The sequence below is a fragment of the Sorex araneus genome, chromosome 1 (assembly GCF_027595985.1).
Source record: "Sorex araneus isolate mSorAra2 chromosome 1, mSorAra2.pri, whole genome shotgun sequence".
Classification (NCBI taxonomy): Eukaryota; Metazoa; Chordata; class Mammalia; order Eulipotyphla; family Soricidae; genus Sorex; species Sorex araneus.
The window spans coordinates 367,004,433-367,027,205 of NC_073302.1; the positions used below are offsets into that span (position 1 = coordinate 367,004,433).

The 22,773-nt window shown below is 40.7% G+C and overlaps 1 protein-coding gene across 5 annotated transcripts in view; it reads right to left on the reverse strand.

Annotated features, from left to right (window-relative positions):
- Nucleotides 1-22,773, reverse strand: part of PALS2 (protein associated with LIN7 2, MAGUK p55 family member) — a 94,716-nt gene that overhangs the window by 66,933 nt on the left and 5,010 nt on the right. Inside the window, exon 2 of one of the 5 annotated variants that reach the window (XM_055130932.1) lies at nucleotides 4,884-5,183. The exons of the other annotated variants lie outside the window; for them this stretch is intronic. Coding sequence (XP_054986907.1) covers nucleotides 4,884-4,959 — 76 coding nt within the window. The 5' untranslated portion in view covers nucleotides 4,960-5,183. The remainder of the gene's footprint in view (nucleotides 1-4,883; nucleotides 5,184-22,773) is intronic. 5 annotated transcript variants of the gene reach the window in all.

Here is a 22,773-nt window from a genome sequence, read left to right on the forward strand (position 1 = left end):
GGCAAAGGTGACTCCCGGGAGAATGGGGACAGTGTATCCCAGGTATGGAGTGGAAGGAGCACCCAGCAATGTGTCAGCAGCATCACTTTCTGGTGATCTCTTCAAGATAATGAAGGTGCTACAATTCAGTAAATAAAGCCACTAGAGGGTTATTTAGAAGAGTAGCAGAGGGTCCTGGAGAGAGCTTGCTGGCCTCCTGAGTGCAAGGCTGAGTGCTGACCTCAGCGATGGTCTGTGCGCAATCGCCCTCACCACCACCACAACAGTGTGCAATTTCTGGAGCTCAGCCAGCTGAGTGAGGACCCCAACTCAAACAGTCCCGCAGCAAACATAATGGGAGATGTGCAGGCATCACAGTTGGGAGCCCTCCCCCCCCCATTAGGAGCCCTGCCAATGCTCCCCATGACCACTAGGACTAGAAAGAGCTCATGCACCGTGCCCTTCCACTGCCCCCCCCCCCAAGGCGTGCAGCTCCCAGCAAGCACACATGCAGGCACTGACACTAAAGTGTGTGTCCCCAGGAACACTAGAGCCTGATGTGCAACCCCAGCAAGTGCACCTCAACACATGTAGATGAACCCCAGTAGATGAACCACAATAGCAAGGGGAGGGTATGAGGGGTGGTGGGGGAGATTCAGTAGAGATTTGGAGGTTAAATGTGGATAAGCAATGCATATTGAGAAGTAAGCACAGAGCCATTAATGCCATTTTTTAAAAAATACACGTGTAGAGAGACAACTACAGTTTACTGACTGATGGACTAACAAATATCAACCTAATCAAAATAACTAACATAATTATGTTGAGAGGGAACTGAGAGTTCCTAAGTGTGTATGAGTGACAGAAATAAGCTAACTCATCTTTCATAATGATTAAAACTGAAAAAAAATTAAATACATAAGCATCTTTTACTGATAAATGTCAAAACCTGCTGCCAAAACATTTAAAGCAGTAGCCTCTGGGAAGTGAGTCATGTGCCAGGGCAGGAACGCTTAGGGAGAAAGCAGGCTCCTGGCAGAAGGACGTCTGTGCAGAGCAAAACAGTACGGGTGTGAGAAAGCCACGACAATCCTGCATCCAGTAGCCTTAGTCATTATCTAACAAGAGTTTCAAACATTTAGAAAATCCAAAGAGCCATATTTAGGTTAAGAGCAGCAAATTACTATCTCTCCTAAGTGAACAGACTATTTTTGGTGTCAAGGTCCCATTCTTCATTTCTAGTTCCAACAAACTTATCGTGCAGCCTGTTCCAAGGGATGAAAGAACACTCTAGAAAGATGAAATGGTTACTGAACACTGGTAAACTACTTGAATGTTTTACTCGCTACACTGGCAAGCATGTAAATACTAGATACACTGGAAACCCTTGCCCATACTCATTTCTAGAAGGGATTTCTGGTTAAGTGGAACTGGATGCTACATTTTAAGGATACTGGTAACAAAATGTACTAAAAATGTAGGCAATTTGTATCTTTTTTTCTTAAAAAAAAGTTATATTAAAATACAGTTTTACATATTGAAAATTCTAAGTCCTTCTCTATAATAAAAGTTTTCTGGTTTAGCGCAATTTCCTTCATATGCTTTTGTTTGATAAAATGTTTTTATGGTGTAGCCTATATTTAAATGTAATGACGAGATTTGCCCACTGGCCTGGCATGCTACCCTAGCCAAAACTGAGGCCATCACACGCCTTTAGCTTCCCTCACCTCTCAATGCTCCATGGCCTTTCTATTCTTTCCCTGTGTTTCTTTCACAAAATGTTCAGAGTCCGGGTCCCAAATATTGAGCCACACAACTCTATTGCCTTTTGTTGAGTTCTCTCACATTCCCTATTTCAACTATTTTATGACACTAAACTGTACCAGAAGGAAAAGGAAAAGAGGCTATTGTTTGTAGGTTTGCTGAAATTTCTTTTTATGTATCAAATAAATATATATTAGCACCCTCAAATTTCACAAGAAAAATGGCCTTGTGATGAGTCAAGTCCCTCCCATTTTTTTAGTGAGACCAAGAGCTATGATCTCTGTTCCCTAAGTTGAAAATTTTTTCCCTTTACTGTATACTTCGACATTCATATGCTAATGTTTCCTTCATCCTTAAGCAATAATTTTCAATCCTTATTTTATGAGGGAAGAGGGGAGCAGGCAAGTGATGCTCAGGGTGTAATAGTGAAGGTAGAAGGGACAGGTAATTTAGTTAAATATAATTGGTCGTTTTGTTTTGGTTTGGGGGCCATACCCAAAATGCTCAGGTTTATCCCTGGCTCTGCACTCAGGAATTACTCCTGGTGGTGCTCAGGGGATCATATAGGATGCAAGCAGGTTCACAAGCACCCCACCTTCTGTACTGTCACTCTGGCCTAACTGCTTAAAACTCTGCTGAATGTCAGATAATCAATCAGGCAAATAATGGAAGTGTCTATAGGATTGAGATAGTAATAGTTAAAGGGGGAAATGGGTCAGGTAACTTCCTTTTTGATCCTATACTGACCCAGGAAGAAAAGCAGCCTCTTTTTGACCCCCACATGTGCTTGGCCAAAGAGACAAAGTGCAGCAGTGGAGCAACAGGCCCGAGAGGCTGGCCTCGAAGCACAACGACAGACCATAGAGCAGCAGACCTCACAGTAGGCCCACCACAGATCAGAAGCATAGATCAGCATGCACCAAGGGTGGCATACATGGGCACCGGTAAGGAACCAGCGTTAAGCCTGGACTCAGGAGATGGGAAGACTCACAACTACCTCCCGAAAGCTGCTAAATAAGTAGCTGTAGCTTCCCAAACATCTGGTGTTTTGTTTGCTAATATTACATACAATGACGCAAGGACCCAAAGACCACCCTAGAAATACTCAGCCAGGCTGGATGGTTCAACGTTTGGACCCCAATATGCTGTGCTGGGGGGGCAGGGCTGGGCCACTAAACTCAACAAGGCACGTGCCCCAACTCCTGAACTTTCTCCACAGCCTGTAGCCCCTATTTTTGAACCCCAATTTCCTTCTATGCAGCATAATTTCTCCAGTTCCCCCTTCCCATCCCAGTCTCTACTGTCCATCTTCCTCAACCACTGCTCTGCTCAAACTTTCTGAATGAGAAGCTGTAGGATGACCTGACAAGTCAATTCCAGTCTATCCTTGTCCTGCTTGAAGACCGGATCATTACTTCTGCTGGTATCCCCAGATTTTCCTTCTTTTCTTTACTGATCTCTTCATTTCTAGGGTGTCATCCAGTTTTGATATAAGCACAATTTCAAGCCTTCCTTATATCTCTATACATCTCACCTTTTTTCTTCTGTCTTCTTAATTTACTTCTTCTAGGGGTCCCAAAGATGGTGCTTTGAATGTGCCCTATTCTAAGCTACCCACCCAATTTAAGTCTACTATTCTAACTGCAATTCTAGCTTTCACTTCAATTATGACATCACCACCCACCCATTCTCCAAAGCTTAAATCTCTAAACCCCAGAACCTTCTGATAATCTTTCCTTCTCCCCAGCACCCAGACATCTGTCTCTCCTCCATATCTTTTCATTCGGCTTCACAAAGTCTCAAATCGATTCTTAGCATCATTTCACTCTAAAAAATTATAGCATTCTTATTTTCTCTCCTCTGAACATTAAATCCCTCCCTAACCAGGCTACCAATCCCTGTTATTTTCCTTCATCCTAGTTCCTTCAGATTCTACAGCGTATGCAGAAGCAAACTAGAAGTTCAGGCTTAGCCAGAGAAATGTTAGGTCAGAGTATCTCAAACTTGTATGGTTCACTGCCCCTTCCTTTTTTTTTTTTTTTTTTTTTTTTTTTTTTGTGGTGCTCAGGGCTTACTCCTGGCTCTGCACTCATGGATTAGTCCTGATGATGCTCAGGGGACCATATGGAATGCCGGGGATCAAACCCAGGTTAGCAGTGTGCAAGTACCCTACCCACTATACCATTGCTCTGGTCCCAACTGCTCCCTTCTGCCCCATTTCTTAGAAGAAAAAAAAACCAGCATCCTCCCATCCTCTGGAAATTCACCTTCTGTAAGTGAACCAAAGTGCCCCCAACCAAGGTTACTACTAACCCCCCAAAGTTTCTAGCACCCCCAGGGTGTGGCATCACCATTTGGGAAACCACTGTGCTAGGTCCACTGAGATTCTCTTTCAAATTGCTCAGATAATAAGCTGCTCCTAATTTACTCTCTCAGTGCTGGCATCTTGCTTTGACTACATTTTTATTGACCTAACCACTAATTAACGAGAGGTCAAAATTTCATTACTTAATAAGAAAACATGTACCCACAGAATTGTCAGAACGTGTTTTTATAGTACTAACCAAATATGAAATGTGACAAGATCACTGCTAGATTTAGTAAATATCAGAATTTGAATACCTTTTAGTATTTCAAAACTAGATTTGCTTGCTTTGTTTGGAGACCGCACTGGGCTCTGTGCTCAGGGATCACTCCTGTGGGCTCACAGGACCAAAAAGCTAGATCACTTACAAAAAGGGAATTTCATAATTAGTTTCTTTTTTCATTACTAATATATGAACTTATAAAAATACCTCTAACCATACAGACCCAGTGGTGAAGGATTCTTAAATTCAGTCATGATGGAGCTTTTTGAAGAAAACTATGCTTCAGAAGATTCAGTGCTGGGCCAGGGCAACAGTACGGCAGGCAGGGCTCTTGCCTTGCATGCAGCTAACCTGGGTCTGATAGCCAGCATCCCATATGGTCTCCTGAACCCACCAAGATTGGTCCTTGAGCAGTAAGTTCTGAGCACCACTGGGTGTGACCGAAAACAAAAGAAGACTCAGTACTTTTGGCAAAATGGTAAAACAGTCATTGGCAAAGTTCTACAACTAAAGCCAAAATGGCTACATTACACACTCTCAGTTTTGGTTTACCTGAGAAATACGTGGGCTGTCGATCTGATGGCTCGAGGCGGGTGGATGGTAGTCGGGCTGAGAACCTCCCCTCCATCAGGAAAAGGCACAGTCCTCAAGATGCAGTCTCGAGGCAGAGCTAGACAACAGCTTTTTGGCAGAAAGGCCAGGATGGTGGGGGCAGAGGCAGAGGGACAGCACGGAACTCTCTCTCTCAGCAATTCCTCTCCCACTCCCCCAAGTCATTCAGTGATGGTCCACTGCTCTCCTCCTCCCTGTCAAGGCCACCAAAGAATTCCAACACCCAAGTCACAGCAACATCTGCAGGAAGATAGAACAGCTGACCCAGATACACAGGCAGAAAAATCTTATAGGTAACTATTGCAATACTACAATGAAATTTCTCTAAGAAAACAACTTGGTCAGGAAGCCAAATGCAGAATACAGAGTTCAGGGAGGTGATGGACAGAAAATGGAAAAGAGTTACCATGAGAAAATGTAATGAAGTCAGAGAATCTCCAGTAAACACAGAAGAGCAATTCCAGAATATTAAGAAGACCTAAATGAGCCCCTGGAGTTTTCACCAGGAAGACTGATGAGGTTGAAAAATTCCAAACATGAATGTTGAGTATGAAGAGTACAATAAATGAGCCAAATACTCCCCAAACATAAATAACAAATAATACATACCCAGCAAGTTGAGAACACCCAAAATTTTGAACCCCATATGGCCTATATCGTGACATATTATTGTGAAATTATCAAGTCAATGAGAGAGAAAAGTTACTGGAGGTTGCTAGAAAAAAAGGAAAAAGGAACACAAAAAGACACTTCCACCAGGATTTCATTGGATTTCTCAGTAGAAACTGTATACTGGAAGAGTGGAATGACATTTACACTACTTAAAAACTGTCAGCCAAGAACAGTAAGGCCAGCAAAATATGATGGAAAATGCATGACTTCTCAAGACAAAAATTAACAAGAATTTACTTCCACCAAACTTGCTCTACTAGAAATGTTAAAAGGAGTTTTTTTTTTTTTGAAAGGACATTTTATTTGTTTTTTTTTGTTTGTTTGTTTTTGCTTTTTGGGTCACACCCAGCGATGCTCAGGGGTTACTCCTGGCTTTGCACTCAGGAGTTACTCCTGGCGGTGCTTGGGGGACCATATGGGATGCCGGGGATCGAACCCGGGTCGGCCGCGTGCAAGGCAAACGCCCTACCCGCTGTGCTATCACTCCGGCCCCTTAAAAGGAGTTTTAAGTGAAAAGAAACAAAAAGACAGCAAATCCTAACAAGGTGCTGACTAGATACAAAGTACCAAGGGCCAGGATTTGAGACAGTAACAAAAGATGAAGGAGAAGAAAAGAACAGAAGCCATTTAGTCACATGATGAGTCAAGTCAGCCCCCAATACTGCTAAAATATGAAGGTATGATACAATTTCATGGTAACCACAAAGATCTGAAGCAGAGATTTCAGATGATAAAAATGAAGAGTCACCAGAGAAATAGTTAACATAAAAAGACAGAAACACATGGGCAAATATCACTACAATGTCCAAACAAGGAAAGGCAGAATGATGAAAGGAAGCACAACACAGTATCTGATGAACAGAGACAAAAAATCCTCAACAGAATCTTAGCAAATTGAATCTAAGAGCAAGCACATCAGACATATCACTCAATAGGACTAAGTGGGATGCAAGGATAATTGGTTCAAACACGTATAAAGCAATTAATGTATTATATCACTTTTAAAAAAGATTAAAATTACAATTGCCAAAAAAGCTTCTAACAAGATTCAACATTTATTTATGATAAAAACAATACATGAGGAATGGAAGGAACTTACCTCCACAGAATAAAGACCCTATATGACAAACTCATAGCTACAAATGATACTTAGTGATGAAAAACTGAAGGCTTCCCCCCTTACGGTCTTGAACAAGGTAAGTCAGTCCACTGACACTGCTAATTTTTAGCACAGTTTGAAAAGTCACTGTCAGAAAAATTTTAAAAAAAGAGAAAATTTCCAAAAGAAAGAAAGAAAACAAAAGAAATCCAATTTGGGAAAGAAGTAGAAGAGTGAGCAGAAAGAATAGTGACATCCACTATTTTGTGGATGTCACAGTAAAACCTGCTAAAAATGGGCTCAATACAGTAAGAGTACACAAAATTAATGTACATAAATCTGTCTTTTTGGTGTAGCAAACAATGAATTATAGGAAAGGGAGATTAAGACAATAATCCCCTTGTTGGGAGGACCCATTCAGGTTGCAAGATTCATGCTAAAAGTAGACCATAAACCGAACATGAAGGCCACTCAACACCTCTATTGCAAACTACAGCACCCAAAAGGAGAGAGAACAAAAGGGAATGCCCTGCCACAGAAGCAGGGTGGGGGGGTGGGGGATGGAGTGGGGTGGGTTGGGAGGGATACTGGGAACATTGGTGGAGGAGAATGGGCACTGGTGGAGGGATGGGTAAATGATCACTGTATGACTGAAATGCAAACACGAAAGTTCATGTTGTAACTGTACCTCACGGTGACTCACTAATAAAAAATTTTTAAAAAAGAAAGAAAGAAAAGAATCCCTAAGGTCCAATCTCCCAGGAGTAAATCCTGAGCACAACTGGGTGTGGCCCAAAGACAAACAAAAAATAAGAACAACCCTCTTTAGAGTTGCATTAAATTAGACAAATAGGGCTAGAGAAGCTAGCAAAGGCAGGGGCTTAGCTCATGGCCAGCTCTGATCCCCAGCATGGCATGGTTCCAGGAGCACCTGTTGGGTAGCTCAGAACACTTGAGTATGGTCCAAAAAACAAAAAGATTCAAGTACCTGGGAGAAAGTAAGCATAATACAGGAGGTGAAAAGACCTATACACTCAAACTACAAGATATTACTAAAACAAAAGACACAAAGCAATGGAAAGGCATCCAGTGCTCAGATGGGAGGAATAAACATTATTCAAATGACCATTTTACCTAAAGTCATCTCCAGATTCATATAAACTGCAACAAAATACCAATGGGATTTTTCAAGGACATGGAATAAACAATTTGCAAATTTGTACGAAACCACGAAATATCCTGAATAGTCAAAATGATTCTGAGGAAAAACCAAAAACTAAAAATAAAGACATCTGGCTTAATTATTATTATTGAGGCCTTGGGGGGAGGAGGCGGTGAGAAGAGATGTGCCTCAGGGGCTACTCCCAACTTGGCACTCTAGGGTCACTCAAGGTTGTGATCCAGGGGACCATGAGGGGCCAGGGATCGAACCTGGGCCTTCTGCAAGCAAAGCATGTGTTTCAGCCCACTGAGCTGTCTTTTCAGCTCCGTAGACATGTGATTTTAAATTTTAAAATATTTTGTTAATCTTCTGTACAGCTGTCCAATGGCTTCCCATTGCACTATGAAAAATATCCACAATTTGCACCATGACCTCCAGGAAAAAAGCTTTCGTAATTCAGTATCCTGTGTACTCCTTTGAGTACATCTTCTACAATTCTCTCCCAGCTATCCACTCATCTCCAGCTGTACGGGCCTGCCTTCTGTTTTTCAATCATGCCCAATTTATTTCTCATAGTTACCATCTTCTTTCTATTTTCTCTGCTCAGAATACTTTTCCTATCCGGCCCTATGCATATATAAGCTCTCTTCATTTTTATCTCAATAATTGTTACATCTGCAGAGAATGAGCCCAAACACGCAACACAAACTAGCTCCTCCCTTTTTCCTCTTAGTTTCATTTTCATTATAGTACTACCTGAATCTATCTTTTCACCATTGTTTGTCTTCCCTCACTAGAAATTCATTCATTGCTTTATCTCCCCAGCACTAGGCAGTGCCTTGACCATTAGAAAGCATTCTGATATTTACAAATTAGTAAAATGCATGCCGATACCATTCAACCCTCTAGTTCTTCATTGTCAGACTCTGTAAAGATGTCTCAATAATTATAACACTTCCCAAACACCATGTGTTATTTCCTAAATTGGCCTAGCCCCCTCTATTTACTATCTCAATTAATGGAACTCAGGCATTTCTGAACTATCCCATTTATTCTTTATAGCTTTTCTGTTACCAAGACCTTTAAAAATATTTTTCAGTGTCTCAATTTTATTAAAGCCCCATGATTTACATGGGTGTGCGGTAGTGGGTCACACTGGAGATACTCGGGGCTTACCCCAGGTTTTGCACTCAGGGATCACTCCTGGTGGAATGTGACAAACTGTATGTTGTGTCGGGAAAGAAACTAGGTCAGCTGCATGCAAGGCAAACACCCTACATGCTGGACTATCTTTCTTGCCCACAATCTTCCCTTTGAACTGTTCAAACAGCCTTTCTCGGTTCTCCTTAAGCATGGCTCTTTCCATTCTAGTCACACTAGGACACGTGCTATTTCCCAGACCCATCTGCTTCATATGATTACAATTTCATGTTGTTTTAAATGTTGCCTGTACCTCACTCATCCTAGCATTATTTAGAATATCTTAACATTGTACTGTAGTTGATTCTATTTGCGGATTCTGTATATGTGAATTCGCTTACCTGCTATATCTATATTTTTAACCCCCAAATCAATATTCATGGTACTTTGGTGGTCATTTGGTGGACTCATAAATCAGAAAAAAAAGTAAAAACCCTGCCTAATGCCACGTGTTCCAGCTTAAATACAAGGCAACACAGTGACTTTCTGTTTCAGTTTAGCACTTAAAATAAATAGCCTTTCCTGTCATCTAGTTAGCACTGTATTTTTTCACATTTTTGTACATTTTGTAGCAGCTTAATTGTCTTGCCCATACTGTGTTGCCTAGTGTGCCTAAGCCCCAAAAGACTGATTTGTAACAGAGAAAAACACATGTGTCACAATCACCCTGACAAGGCTGCTCGATGTCCGAATAAAATATGTGTTTTAAACAGAAATGCACATAAACTGATTGTATTGACTGATTCATAAAAACATGATTAGACTCTCACAGGAATCTCTCCCTGTCCTTCCCCTAGAAGCACTGACTCAGTATTAACTACGTCAGTTTGCACAAAAAGCTTTATAGAACATAATCACTGCAAATAAAGAAAACAGTATTTTCATTTATGTGTCTGTCTTCACAAAATTAAGAGAATGAGGTAAGAAATAACTTCTTTGAACTCCATTTTTTTTTTTTACTATTTAGCCAGATAGAGAGCAGTCAGTATTACATGTACTTTTAATTATTTGGGAGCTGGGGACATTCACGAAGTGCTCTTGGGACTTAAGGACCACTCCTGGGAATACTCATGCTGACCCAGAGAGCCTGATGACTCAGTGCACAGGGCTTGAGGATGCTGTGATGGCCCCCAGGGCACTACAGAGGTGTCCACTTTCCTTTCCCGCTCCTGGGCAGGGCAGCTAGCATACAGGGGGCTCCTTGTATTAAATGGTCAATATGCTTAAACTAATATCAAATGGAGGTAGGTTAAAGAAAAAACATTGTGATTCTTTGAAAATATCGGGTGTTTGATCATTGTGTGATTGTAACCCAAACATGAAAGCTTGTAACTCACGGTGATTCAATAAAATTAAAAAATAACAAAAAAAGAAAATATCACCATTTCTTCATTAGTGACAGCTCACCCAACTTTTCTCTTAATGTTTTAATGGGTTACACTGCTGCTTAACAACAACAATAATAAAACTGTCACTGTCACTGTCATCCCGTTGTTCATGAATTTGTTTGAGCAGGCACCAGTAATGTCTCTCATTGAGAGACTTATTGTTACTGTTTTTGGCATATCCAATACGCACGGGTAGCTTGCCAGGCTCTGCCGTGCGGTTTCTATACTCTCGGTAGTTTGCAGGGCTCTCCAAGAGGGGCGGAGGAATCGAACTCGGGTCGGCCGTGAGAAAGGCGAATGCCCAACCACTGTGCTATCGCTCCAGCCCAATAATAAAACAAGAACAAAAACAAGAACTGAAAAATAAAATAATAAACCAATGTTTGTGAGCCTCAAAGAAATGGCTCAACGGGTGAGGCCCTGGCTCTGCATGTGGGAAGTTGGGGTTTGACTCCCGCACAGCATGCTTCCCTGAGCACTACAGGTGTGGCCCAATCCCCCTCCCAATATTGTATTTCCTGCTTCATTCTAGAATTTCACTGTTTTCCATTAGCACTGCACTGCAGCACTGTCATCCCATCGATTTGCTCGAGCGGGCACCAGTAACGTCTCCATTGTGAGACTTCTTGTTACTGTTTCTGGCATATTGAATATGCCACGGGGAGCTTGCCAGGCTCTGCCATGCGGGCACAATACTCTTGGTAACTTGCCGAGCTCTCCGAAAGGGACGGAGGAATCGAACCCAGGTTGGTAGTGTGCAAGGCAAACGCCCTACCCACTGTGCTATTGCTCCAGTCCATTAAAAATTATAAAATAGTTATGAAACTTGTATAATGCTATTAGGTATTCTCTAACTCCAAGCAGGTGGGAATGATTTTAAAATTAGTAACTCTTAGATTGGGGATGTATAGCACAAATAAATGAAGCCCTGAGTTTGCTCCCCAATACCACATGGTCCCCATCCTGGGCCACCAAATATGGCTACATTTAAAACAATTTTTAAAGCAATAATATCTCTCCCTTTCTCCCCTGAACCACCTCTCTAACCCAAGACTTCAAATATGAAAAATTAAGGGCTCTACCACAAAGCTACACTGTGACCCCTGGATGGTTGATTTTCCTTAAAATTAAGCAATTTACCTAAACAAGCTTCTCATAAAAAAAACTCAGAGCAGGTCAATTCAAATATTACCAGAAAATATTCTTGCCTGAAAAATTAGAACAGGTTCAAATATTATTCAAAAAAAAAAAAACCCTACAAAAATTCAAAGCTAAACAAGCACACACAAATCTGGATTCAAAAACTAGCTCAACCCAGATCTAGGACAAGACTTGTTACAAGGGAAAAGCAAATCAAATGGGCTGCAGATTTTGGAAATAGACTTTTCCAGAATTAAATTAGTAAAAATAAGCACAAGACACACAAACTTAACAGATAGAAAAGGGAAGGAAAGGGAGGGGAGGGAAGGAAAGGGGAGACCAGGGAAAAATAGAGAAGAGGGATATATCTGGAAATATTTGTCATATACATACCCTTAGGTAAGATACAAAGAAAACCTTTAACAATTAACAACTGAGCACATTAACTGGGATAGAGAAGGGACCATCATGACAAAGATAGTTGAAAATGACCACCCTGGATAGAAACTGCATGTTGATAGTAGGTAAAGGAACAAATGTGATGCCTTCTGAGAGAGACAGACAGACAGAGACAGAGAGACAGAGGAGCCTGCTATAGAGCCATGGAGGCTGGCTGGGGGTGGGGTGGATGGCAGGAGGAAAACGGGGGTTACTGGTGGTGGGAAATGGACACTGGTGGAGGGATGGGTGCTGGATCATTGTATGATTGAAATCTGACCATAAATAGCTTTGTAACTATGAATTTCATGGTGATTCAATTAAAGAAATTTTTAAAAATTAATAATTTTTATTCATTACAAACAAAATTCACTTATTATATATACTGAAAAAAAAACAATTGAATGCATCAGAAGCTGCTGAGAGAAAATAGCTGAGAAGGAGTGTCTGGTCAAGTCTAAGGAAAAGGAGAGTAAGACATTGACTCAGAGCTCTAACACTCTCCAGGGCGTAGCTGCTTTCGCTGCATTTCATGCTTACCCAGTCTTGGCACTACTGACTGACATATTTGGCAAAATAATCCCATATTACTGGAGGCTGTCCTGTGAACTGTTTCACCTACAGGAGGATTCTAGCCCTAGCACTTGCATGGTCCCACAAATATCACTCCCCTAAGATGAGCCAGGAGTAGCCTCTGAGTACTGCAGGGTATAACTTCCAAACAACATTTTTTTTTCTTTTTGGGTCACACCTGGCAATGCACAAGGGTTACTCCTGGCTCTGCACTCAGGAATTACTCCTGGCAGTGCTCAGAAGACCACATGGGATGCTGGGAATCAAACTCAGGTCGGCCGCATGCAAGGCAAACTCCCTATCTGCTATGCTATCGCTCCAGCCCCAATTTTTTTTTTTAATTATCAGAAGTAGTTGAGGACAATCTGCTGAATGCTAGAGAACAGAACAACTTACTAAAAACCTAAAAGAAACTAACAAAAGCAGGGTTTAATTTGGGGAAAGACCCAAAGCTCTGAAAACTCAAGACTCTCCCTGGCTTAAGAATTCCCTGGAAACTTCAGCACGTGTCATATGTTGGCAATTTTCAACAGAAAATTTAGAATTTTCATACTCGTTTTATATTCACTTCTTGCTTGCCAGCCTCTCTATGCCATTGTCTTCCAAACTCTTTACCTTTCAATTACCTTTACCTGCTTTACCTTTCAATTATCACTTGCAAATCTCTTTGTACTATTCTTTTCCTCACTCTAATCCACTCAGCATGGCACAGATGATGTTAAAATAGTTTAATGACAATACTGTACTAGAAATATTTATGAGTTTGTTGCATTGCTTGGTATTTATCTTTTAAAAATCTAGCTTTTATGTGTCTGCCACAGAGGCTGGGTGGGGAGTGGACGGAGTTGGGGATGGTGGAAGGAATACTGGTGGCGGAGAATGGGCACTGGTGGAGTGATGGGTACTCGATCATTGTATGACTGAAATGTAATCACGGTAGCTTATAAGTCTGTAACTGTACCTCACAGTGATTTATTAAAAATATTTTTAAAAAATTAAAATAAAATCTAGATTTCCATCTGTTGAATCTAATTCCCCTATTGCCTAGTATAAACTGTTTTAACCACAGTGATCTTCTTACTTCCCATAGATGTGGTCTTAGTTCACCCCCTCCTAAACGCCTCCCTTACTCACATCCCCATCCAACTAAACTCTTTTCTTTCCAATTTGTTACCTAATCAAGTTAGGGACCACTTCTTGCTTCTTCAGAATCAAAGTTTTGCACTCTTGGTACCCAGTGATGTTCAGGGAAGAATCAACGTTTGAAGCTAAAAGAGATCTGAGAACTCAGCACCGAATGGATTCAGTCAACTACGAAGCATGTCCTTCCCTGAGATGAGAATTTCCTTTCATATCCTCTTTTAGGATTTAGTTTCCTACACACGGCAATACATTATTTATATGCTAATCTGTACTGTTTTCTAATCTGTTAAAATATTAAGCCTATGGTCATGGTACAATGTCTGTTTAATACAAAGACAGCTTTTTTTCCTCAAATTAAGCAAAGGCAAATTATTTTACATTACTTTCTATACTGTAAAAATCAAATGTGTACATGACATTTTTGGTAAAAAATTTTCTGCTTGACAACAAATCATATGTTTTTTTAAGAGATATTTTGGGAAGGAACTGCAGGTTTGAAAAATAAAAGAGAAGGGAAGTAAGGAGATGACCCAGTAGAAGACATCTGCAATGTGCTTCTAGATGAGGCAGAAGCAACTATTTCCCAGCTTTCAATCTAGAATCAGTCTGTTGGGGAGGAGAGAAAGGACAGAGCCAAGTCGGTGTTCCATTATGTTATGTTCTGATGAGTACTGGCATGAAATTATCATGGGTGGAAAAGAACTATAAATACACACTTGGCTATAGCAAGCTGAGTTAAATAAAGGTTACTAAAAGCTTATTTTTTTATCTCACACATTCAAATTATGGTATCTCTAGAACAACAGTTGGAACCAGAAGCTGATAACTTTTAAGTGAAAATAAGGCTCAGAATAAGACATTCTGAAATATGCCTCTTGGGATTTATGAGCCCTTCATTCTGTGTCCCACATGGGAAAAGCTTCTTTCAATAAAGCAGTAGTAGGGGCTAAAGCAATAGTACAATGGGAAGGAAGGAGGGAGGGAGGGATGGAGGGAGGGAGGGAGGGAGGGATGGAGGGAGGGAGGGAGGAAAGGAGGGAGGGAGGAAAGGAGGGAGGGAGGAAGGACATAGAAACTTATTGCCACCAATTGACACATTCTAATTAACTTGCCTGAAATGCTGTAGATATGATATAGTTTATTTGATGTTTTAACTGGATGAACATTCAAAGTTTATAAGGGTATTTATGGGTTTATTTACAATCTCAGACTCCTAACCTTTACTTCCCCTATAGCATCTTAAGTTTTTAGGGAAAGTTTCCCTCGCTTAGAGTCTTTAAGCATGTGCCGAGGAAGGCAAGGGACACTGTGACTGCTGCATTTATCGGCCTCTCCACAAGCTCTGCCCATGTGAAAACGCAGCTGAGATGCTTCTCACTTATCCACCCCCACTTCCAGAAGGTTACTGGTTTCAAAAAGTGAAAGACAGCTGACTCCATGCATATAAAAACATGCATGGCCATATTCTAATTTCAATAAGCAATTTCACTGGATTAAAGACATTTTTTATTTTTTTTTTTTGAGGCCACGCTCAGCAATGGGCAGGCATTACTTTTGATTTCATGCTCTGGCATCACTCACAGCTATGCTCGAGGGACCATTCTGGGTTGGGGTCCAGGTCTGTTATGTGTCTGTTATGTACCCTAACCACTGTACTAATGCTCTGGCCCCTAAACTTCTTTAACCAGTGTTTATATCAATATAAAGGGGTCTTTTTTTTTAATAAAATGTAAAGGCAACCTTACTTATATGCAAGTAATTTTTTAATAAAACATGATTGTACATTACATAGACATACATAGTCTAGGTTAAAAACAAAGATAATTCCAGGGCCAAATTAATCCATTGTATATAGAGCATATTATCAGATTTGGAAAAAGTAGTGACATTTATTTACTGAACACTTAAAATGTATCAGACCCTGTATGAAACATTTGACTTACATTATCCAATTAAAACCTTACATTAAACCTATAAAGTAGGTATTATATATGCTACTTTAGAACTGATATGCCAGAAACAGTAACAAGTCTCACAATGGAGATGCTACTAGTGCCCGTTCAAACAAATCGATGAACAATAGGATAGCGGTGCTACTTTAGAACTGAGATAGAGTAAGTTCAGTAGTAATGGCAAACATGTATGCCAGAAAATTTATTCTCTACCTAACGAAGGTATATCCTGAACAAAGAGCTGGAATTTAGAAAAGCTGAAGTCTCTCGCTCTCTTTCCAGACTAAGAAAATTATAAGTGGGCCTGGAGTGATAGCACAGCGGGTAGGGCATTTGCCTTACACATGGCTGACCTGGGTTTGATTCCCAACATCCCATATGGTCCCCAAGCACCACCAGGAGTAATTCCTGAGTGCAGAGCCAGGAATAACCCCTGAGCATTGCTGAGTGTGACCCAAAAGAAAAAAAATGAAGAAAATCATCAGATGATGCACTGCAGCTCAAGGACTTCTATTAACAACTATGTAAGAAAAGGTGAGGACCAGGGTGATACTAAAGCAGGTAGAGTGTTTGCCTTGCACACACGGCTGACCTGGTTTTGATCCTCAGCACCATATATGTTGTCCCTGAGCACAAAGCCAGGTATGTGTTCTCTCTCTCTCTCTCTCTCTCTCTCTCTCTCTCTCTCTCTCTCTCTCTCTCTCTCTCGCACATTGAAAGCATTTTCCCAATAAGTGAGACTCAAAAAGAAAATAAAAAGACCATTAATGAAAAGTCAATATATTTACTAGAAGAGTAACTCAAATATTAAACTAATAATAACAGTAAGGTATTTACAGAAATGAAAAACTATTGTTATAGCACTAAAACAAGATTTCCTAAGTTACAAAAAGTGCAAGCAACTGTGGCGAAAGCTTCCCTTGTATTACCAGGTTAGAAGTCATTCAATAAACTGTAGATGGGAATTGGGAGCTGCATTTCCTTTATCTTAAAGTCATTAATTTTTGTATAAAATATGATGCCTAATGGGCTGGAGCTATAGAACAGCAGGTAGGGCATTTGCCTTGCCAACTCAGGTTCGATTCCTCTGCCCCTCTCGGACAGCCCGGCAAGCTACTGAGAGTATCTCACCCACACGGCAGAGCCTGGCAAGCTACTCATGGTGTATTCAACATACCAAAAACGTAACAACAAGTCTCACAATGGAGACATTACTGATGCCCTCTCATGCAAATTGAAGAGCAACGGGATGACAGTGATAGTGATGATGCCTAATGGGTTTATAGATATTTGTGTGTGTGTGTGTGTGTATAAAATACACACAATACTACACTTGATACAAGACTACAGGAGTTATTTTATTGCTTCTAAAAAACCAAGCTGAATGCATCAGAAAGAAAGTAAGACACAAAACAAGAACACAAATAGCCAAATGTAGCTTAATTAAGCATAGGAAAATAATTTACACAACCAAGAAGTCATGAAACACCAGATTGATCCTAAGCCCTTTGCAAGTTTTGATTTCTACCCTAGAAGAATGTTGACCCAGACTTTCAGGCAAAAGATGAATCATTTTACAACTCCTCATCACTTAACTCAATTTTCAATCAACCAATAATTACCAACAGTCAAGAACGAGTCAGATTAGAGGGTTTTATGTGCTGATTTAGGTATAATTTTTTTAAGAATGATATGTAAAAAATTATTAGCTAAGAGCTCTCTTCATAAATATTTATAAGCCTCAGGTGTATGACATTTTGGAGGAGACAACCTTTGGCTGTGGAGGCTGGTCCTGTCCGTTACCCGCAGGTTTTCTGCTCGCCTCTCATAAATGGCAACAGCAGCACCTCCCCCCTTATGACAGTCAAGTGTCCCTGAAGGAGTGAGGGAAAGACAGCAAAACTGTCGCCGGCTAAGACATACTATCTCAGAAGTTGAGAACAGAGTAAAAGCCTCTCTTTACTGATCTGTTTGAATTATCAATGTGGTAAAAGCATGGACTCCTGAAAGACAGTCACATCTTAGTTTCTGACTAGGATGTTCGGTAACACCCAACCATGGGTGTTGCTTAAAGACCCTAGGAGGGTCTTATTTAATATGGCCAAGAAAAGGCTACTGTGATGTAGATTATCCTGGATCACCAAGTGGGACTGAAACGCATGCAATAAACAAATATACATTACATATGCCCCATATGTATTTCCCTTCTTCATTTTCTCCTTCTCCCTTACACACACACACACACACACACACACACACACACACACACACACACACCATTCTCTGCTTACAACCTGAGTGTTGCTCAATAATGCTGATGAGAGAGTATAATTCTCTTCAGTATTGTCATCAAGTTTGTGGCAATTTGTCACAGCAATCACAGAAAACTAATAGGCATTAACTTTGGTTTCATTTTACTTATGATGAGAAATAACAGAAAGTCTAGGGAACCCTAAACATGGCTCCTGAAACCGAGCAAGCAATCAGTAATACTGTTCAAGCCATGATCAATATACCAAGTCAATTCCTCTAAATTCCAAGTCCTGGCACTGAGAGAAACAAATAATAAAGATATTCAAAAGGACAAAATCCAGCACACGTGTGCAAGGGTCCTGTGAGTGAAAGCATATAAGCTAGTCACTTACAAGCTACTTGGCAGTTACATAAGTGTTGTGTAGTTTTCCATATGCAGAAAATAAATGTAGATGTGGCCAGGAAAAGTGTTTCTTGGGGGAAGCAAGCTTGAACATTCTTTTTAGAAAAAAAAAAAACAAGGCAGAGGAAGAAACAAACAAAGATGAAAGAGCAAAGAGATGGAATCAATCTGGCTGAAGTAAAGCCAAGGGGATACAGACCAAATTCTAGAATTATCTGAATGGCACAAAACCCTAAAAGACACGTAGAGATAAAGTGGTCTTTACAAAGAAATGTGCAGGGGCTGGAGTGATAATACAGTGCATAGAGTTTGCCTTGTACACGGTGACCTGGGTTTGATCGCTGGCATCCCATATGGTCCTGTGAGCCCCGCCAGGATTACTAAGTGTGGCACCACAAGTTACCTCAAAGCACTGCCAGGAGTGCCCCCCCCACCACCACCAAAACAAAACGCATTTATGTGTACACACACATACACTATACGCTACATATACGAGTTCCATCCAGCAGTTCCTGGGACCCAGGGGCCACTCACAGTGATAGTTTGGTGGTTCTGTCTGGCACTATGTGGCTTGGCTGAGTGATGAGGTGCTATTTGGGCTGGGAGAGCTGGGCCAACCACACCCAGAAGTACGGGAAGGGCCCTGGGCTCCACTCCTCTACGTCAACTTCTTGGCCCCTAGAGACTTAAGAGATTGTTTTTGCTTGCTTGTTTGGGCAGTTTAGGTAACACGGTTACAACAGTGTTCATGTTTAGAACTTCAATGTACCAAGTTACTGCACATTTGACACTACAAAAGTGCCCCAAACCCCTGACCAGTGTCCGTGAACTGCTTCTGGTCCTCCTCTTCCTTCCCCACCTCTCCCCTTCTCCACTCCCCAAACTGTTTGGAATCTGTTTTGTAATTCATCATTCCATTCTGTCTATTCCTTCATTTTGTTTCTTCACGTACCGCAGATGAGTTAGATGACCAGGTATTTATTCTTCTCCCTGTGATTTATTTCACTTAACACGATGCCCTCCAGTTCCAGCCAGGTAGCAGCAAACTTTAAGATTTCATCTTCGAAATAAACAGAAACTTTTACAAGGAAGAGATACGAATGGCCAAAAGGCACATGAAAAAGTGCTCTACATCACTAATCATTAGAGAGATGCAGATTAAAACAACCATGAGATACCACCTCACACCACAGAGACTAGCACACATCCAAAAGAACAAAAGCAACCGCTGTTGGAGAGGATGTGGGGAGAAAGGGACCCTTCTACACTGCTGGTGGGAATGCCGACTGGTTCAGCCCTTTTGGAAAACAATATGGACGATTCTCAAAAAATTAGAGGTTGAGGTCCCATTTGACCCAGCAATATCACTGCTGGGAATATATCCCAGAGGAGCAAAAAAGTATAGTCAAAATGACATCTGCGCTTATATGTTCATCGCAGCACTGTTTACAATAGCCAGAATCTGGAAAAAACCCAAGTGCCCTAGAACAGATGACTGGTTGAAGAAACTTTGGTACATCTATACAATGGAATACTATGCAGCTGTTAGAAAAAAATGAGGTCATGAAGTTTGCATATAAGTGGATCAGCCTGGAAAGTATCATGCTAAGTGAAATGAGTCAGAAAGAGAGAGACAGACATAAAAAGATTGCACTCATCTGTGGAATATAGAATAATAGACTAGGAGACTAACACCCAAGAATAGGATAAATATATACCAGGGGGTTGACTCCATGGCTTGGAGGCTGAACTCTCATTCTGGGAAACTCAGAGAAGGGAACACCAAGTAAAATGTGGTTGGAGGTCATGCAGGGGAAGGGTGATGTGTGCCGAATGTAGACTAGAGACTGAACGCAATGGCCACGCAACACCTTTATTGCAAACCACAACACCTAATCAGAGAGAGAGAACAAAAGGGAATACCCTGCCATAGTGGCAGTGTGTGGGGGGTGGGGAGATGGGACTGGGGAGGGTGGGAGGGATGCTGGGTTTACTGGTGGTAGAAAATGGGCACTGGTGAAGGGATGGGTTCTTGAACTTTGTATGGGGAAAACATGAGCACAAAAATGTATAAATCTGTAACTGTACCCTTAAAAATAAATAAATAAATAAAGATTTCATCTTCGACCACATAGCTGAGTAGTATACCAAACTTCTTTATTTCCTTACCTGCCACAGGACATTTGGGTTGTTTCCATATCCTGGCTATTATACTTCAGTGAACACATACCTTTTCGAATGAACATTTTTGGGTTTAGGGGCTAGATGCAAAAATGGAATGGCAAGTTCAAGAAAAGAAAATCTTTTCTAATATTCTGAGAAATCACTACACTTTTCCATAGAGGCTGAAACAGCTTATTATCCCACCAACAGTGAATGAAGGTTCCTTTATACAATGTCACTACTAGCACTGGTTGTTTCCAGTTCATATATGCCATGCTCACTGGTGTGATATCTCACTGAAATTTCAATTTGCATTTCCCTGATAAGTAATGATGGAGATTTTGTCATATGGCTGTCCACATGTCCTCTTCAGGAAAGTGTTCATCTCCTCTCAACATGTTTTGATGGAGTTGTTGGTTTTGGTTTTGGTTGTTGTTGAACTTTGTGAGTACTTTATATATATCTTTGAGCAATATTTGTTTCTTATTTTAGCTCAAGTTGGGGGTGGGAAGAGAAAGCATAAGGATTAATATTATTGTCTTGCCCAGGGCCTTTGATCCCAGGTACCACATATGGTCCCCTGAGCAGAGCCAGGAGGAAGCCTTGTGCACCACTGAACTGTGGTCCAAAAAACCAAACCAAAAGCATATTGTCTTTTTATTTTATATAGTTCCATTTGTTTATTTTTGTTTCTGTTGTCCTTGCCAATGGTGTCACTTTTGAGGTCCATATCCTGAAGAACTTCACCTATGCTTTCCTCAATTTTTTTTAAATAAATTCTGACCTAATTTAGGGGTCTTTTAATTCACTTAGAGATAACTTTTGTAAGTGGTATAAGATAGGGATCTGGTTTCTTCATTTTTTTCCCCTTTTCTTTCCTTCTTTTTTTTTTTTGCAAGTGATTATCCAGTTTTTCAAACATGCTTTGTCAAAGAAGTTTTCCTTTCTCCTCTTTATGCATCCAGTAAAAAAAATGTTTCATGGAATGTTATACTTTATGAATACATTAGATATTGGGGATTTTAAAAATATAAACATGTCCAGTTCTGCACCAGGCACCAGATTTACTCAATTAAAATCTCTCTAAAGCAGCATTTTCCAGAGAGGACACCATTCCCTGGATCACAGCAATGGGGGCAGGAGGGAGCAATTGAGGGGTGCTTTCTCTTTGCTTAAAGAAGGTAGATTAACAGGGAAGTGCTGAGTGACTTCTTTTCTGAAAAGAAGGTTGCAGGACAAATAAGTTTGGGGATCCCTAAAGGACTAATGTCCATTTGTGTGGAGAGCCCCCTTGCAAGAAATCAATTCATAAAGGTATCATCAAGTATATATTATACTCTCAAAGTCTGCATTCAACTAAGCTGGCATTATTCTAGGTTAAAACGCCTAAGCTATGGAACTGGAGTGATAGTGCAGCAGGTAGGGCGCTTTCTTCCCATGCAGCGGACCCATGGTAGACCCCCAGCATCCCACAACCTCCCCCAATCACCGCCTGGAGTAATTCCTGAGTGCAGAGCCAGGAGAGATCCCTGAGCATCACCAGAAGTGGTCCATTCCCCCCTCAAAAAAAAAAAAAAAAAAAAGACAACCAAAGAAACAAACAAAAAAACCATCCTCCTAAATGTGGTCCCTCAGGGTCCCATCAGACTTCCCTAGAAGAATTCCTCAATCTTTCTACTTCCTTTCATATGCATATGGCCCCTGATAGGCTCATTTTCCTCATACAGTTCCACAAAAATTTCTAAAAATGTTCAGTGTATCTTCAGCTGCTCACCCCCAGCACTTATCCAATCCTAGTAAGAACAAAGGAACATGTAAAAATTCCATTAATATATCATATAATAAACAATTGATTTCAACTGCTCTATTCACCCCTAATTCTAATGAATATTCCAGTAATAAGTAGATTTATCAAGTGATATTCTTAATCACTTTTTACAAAAGATTTCCAAAAGCCCAGAAGTGTGAAGACGCTCTATAAAAAGCTAATAAGCTAACGCTTTCCCTTCAGTCTTTCTTTCTTTTTTTTTTTCTTCCTTCAGTCTTTCTTAAGTGCTACTAAGTAGCTAGCAAAGTGCTAGGCTCTGAAAGATACAAAGTATATGGAAATCTCCCAGATTGAGAAACAAACTTCCTAAACAGAGTGACAGAAGAATGGGTAGAGCTGAGTAGTGGAGGAAAAACCTTCTAAGTAAAAAACCTGGCAAGGATTTGTTTCTTGGGACTAAAGCCAAAAGCCCTGAC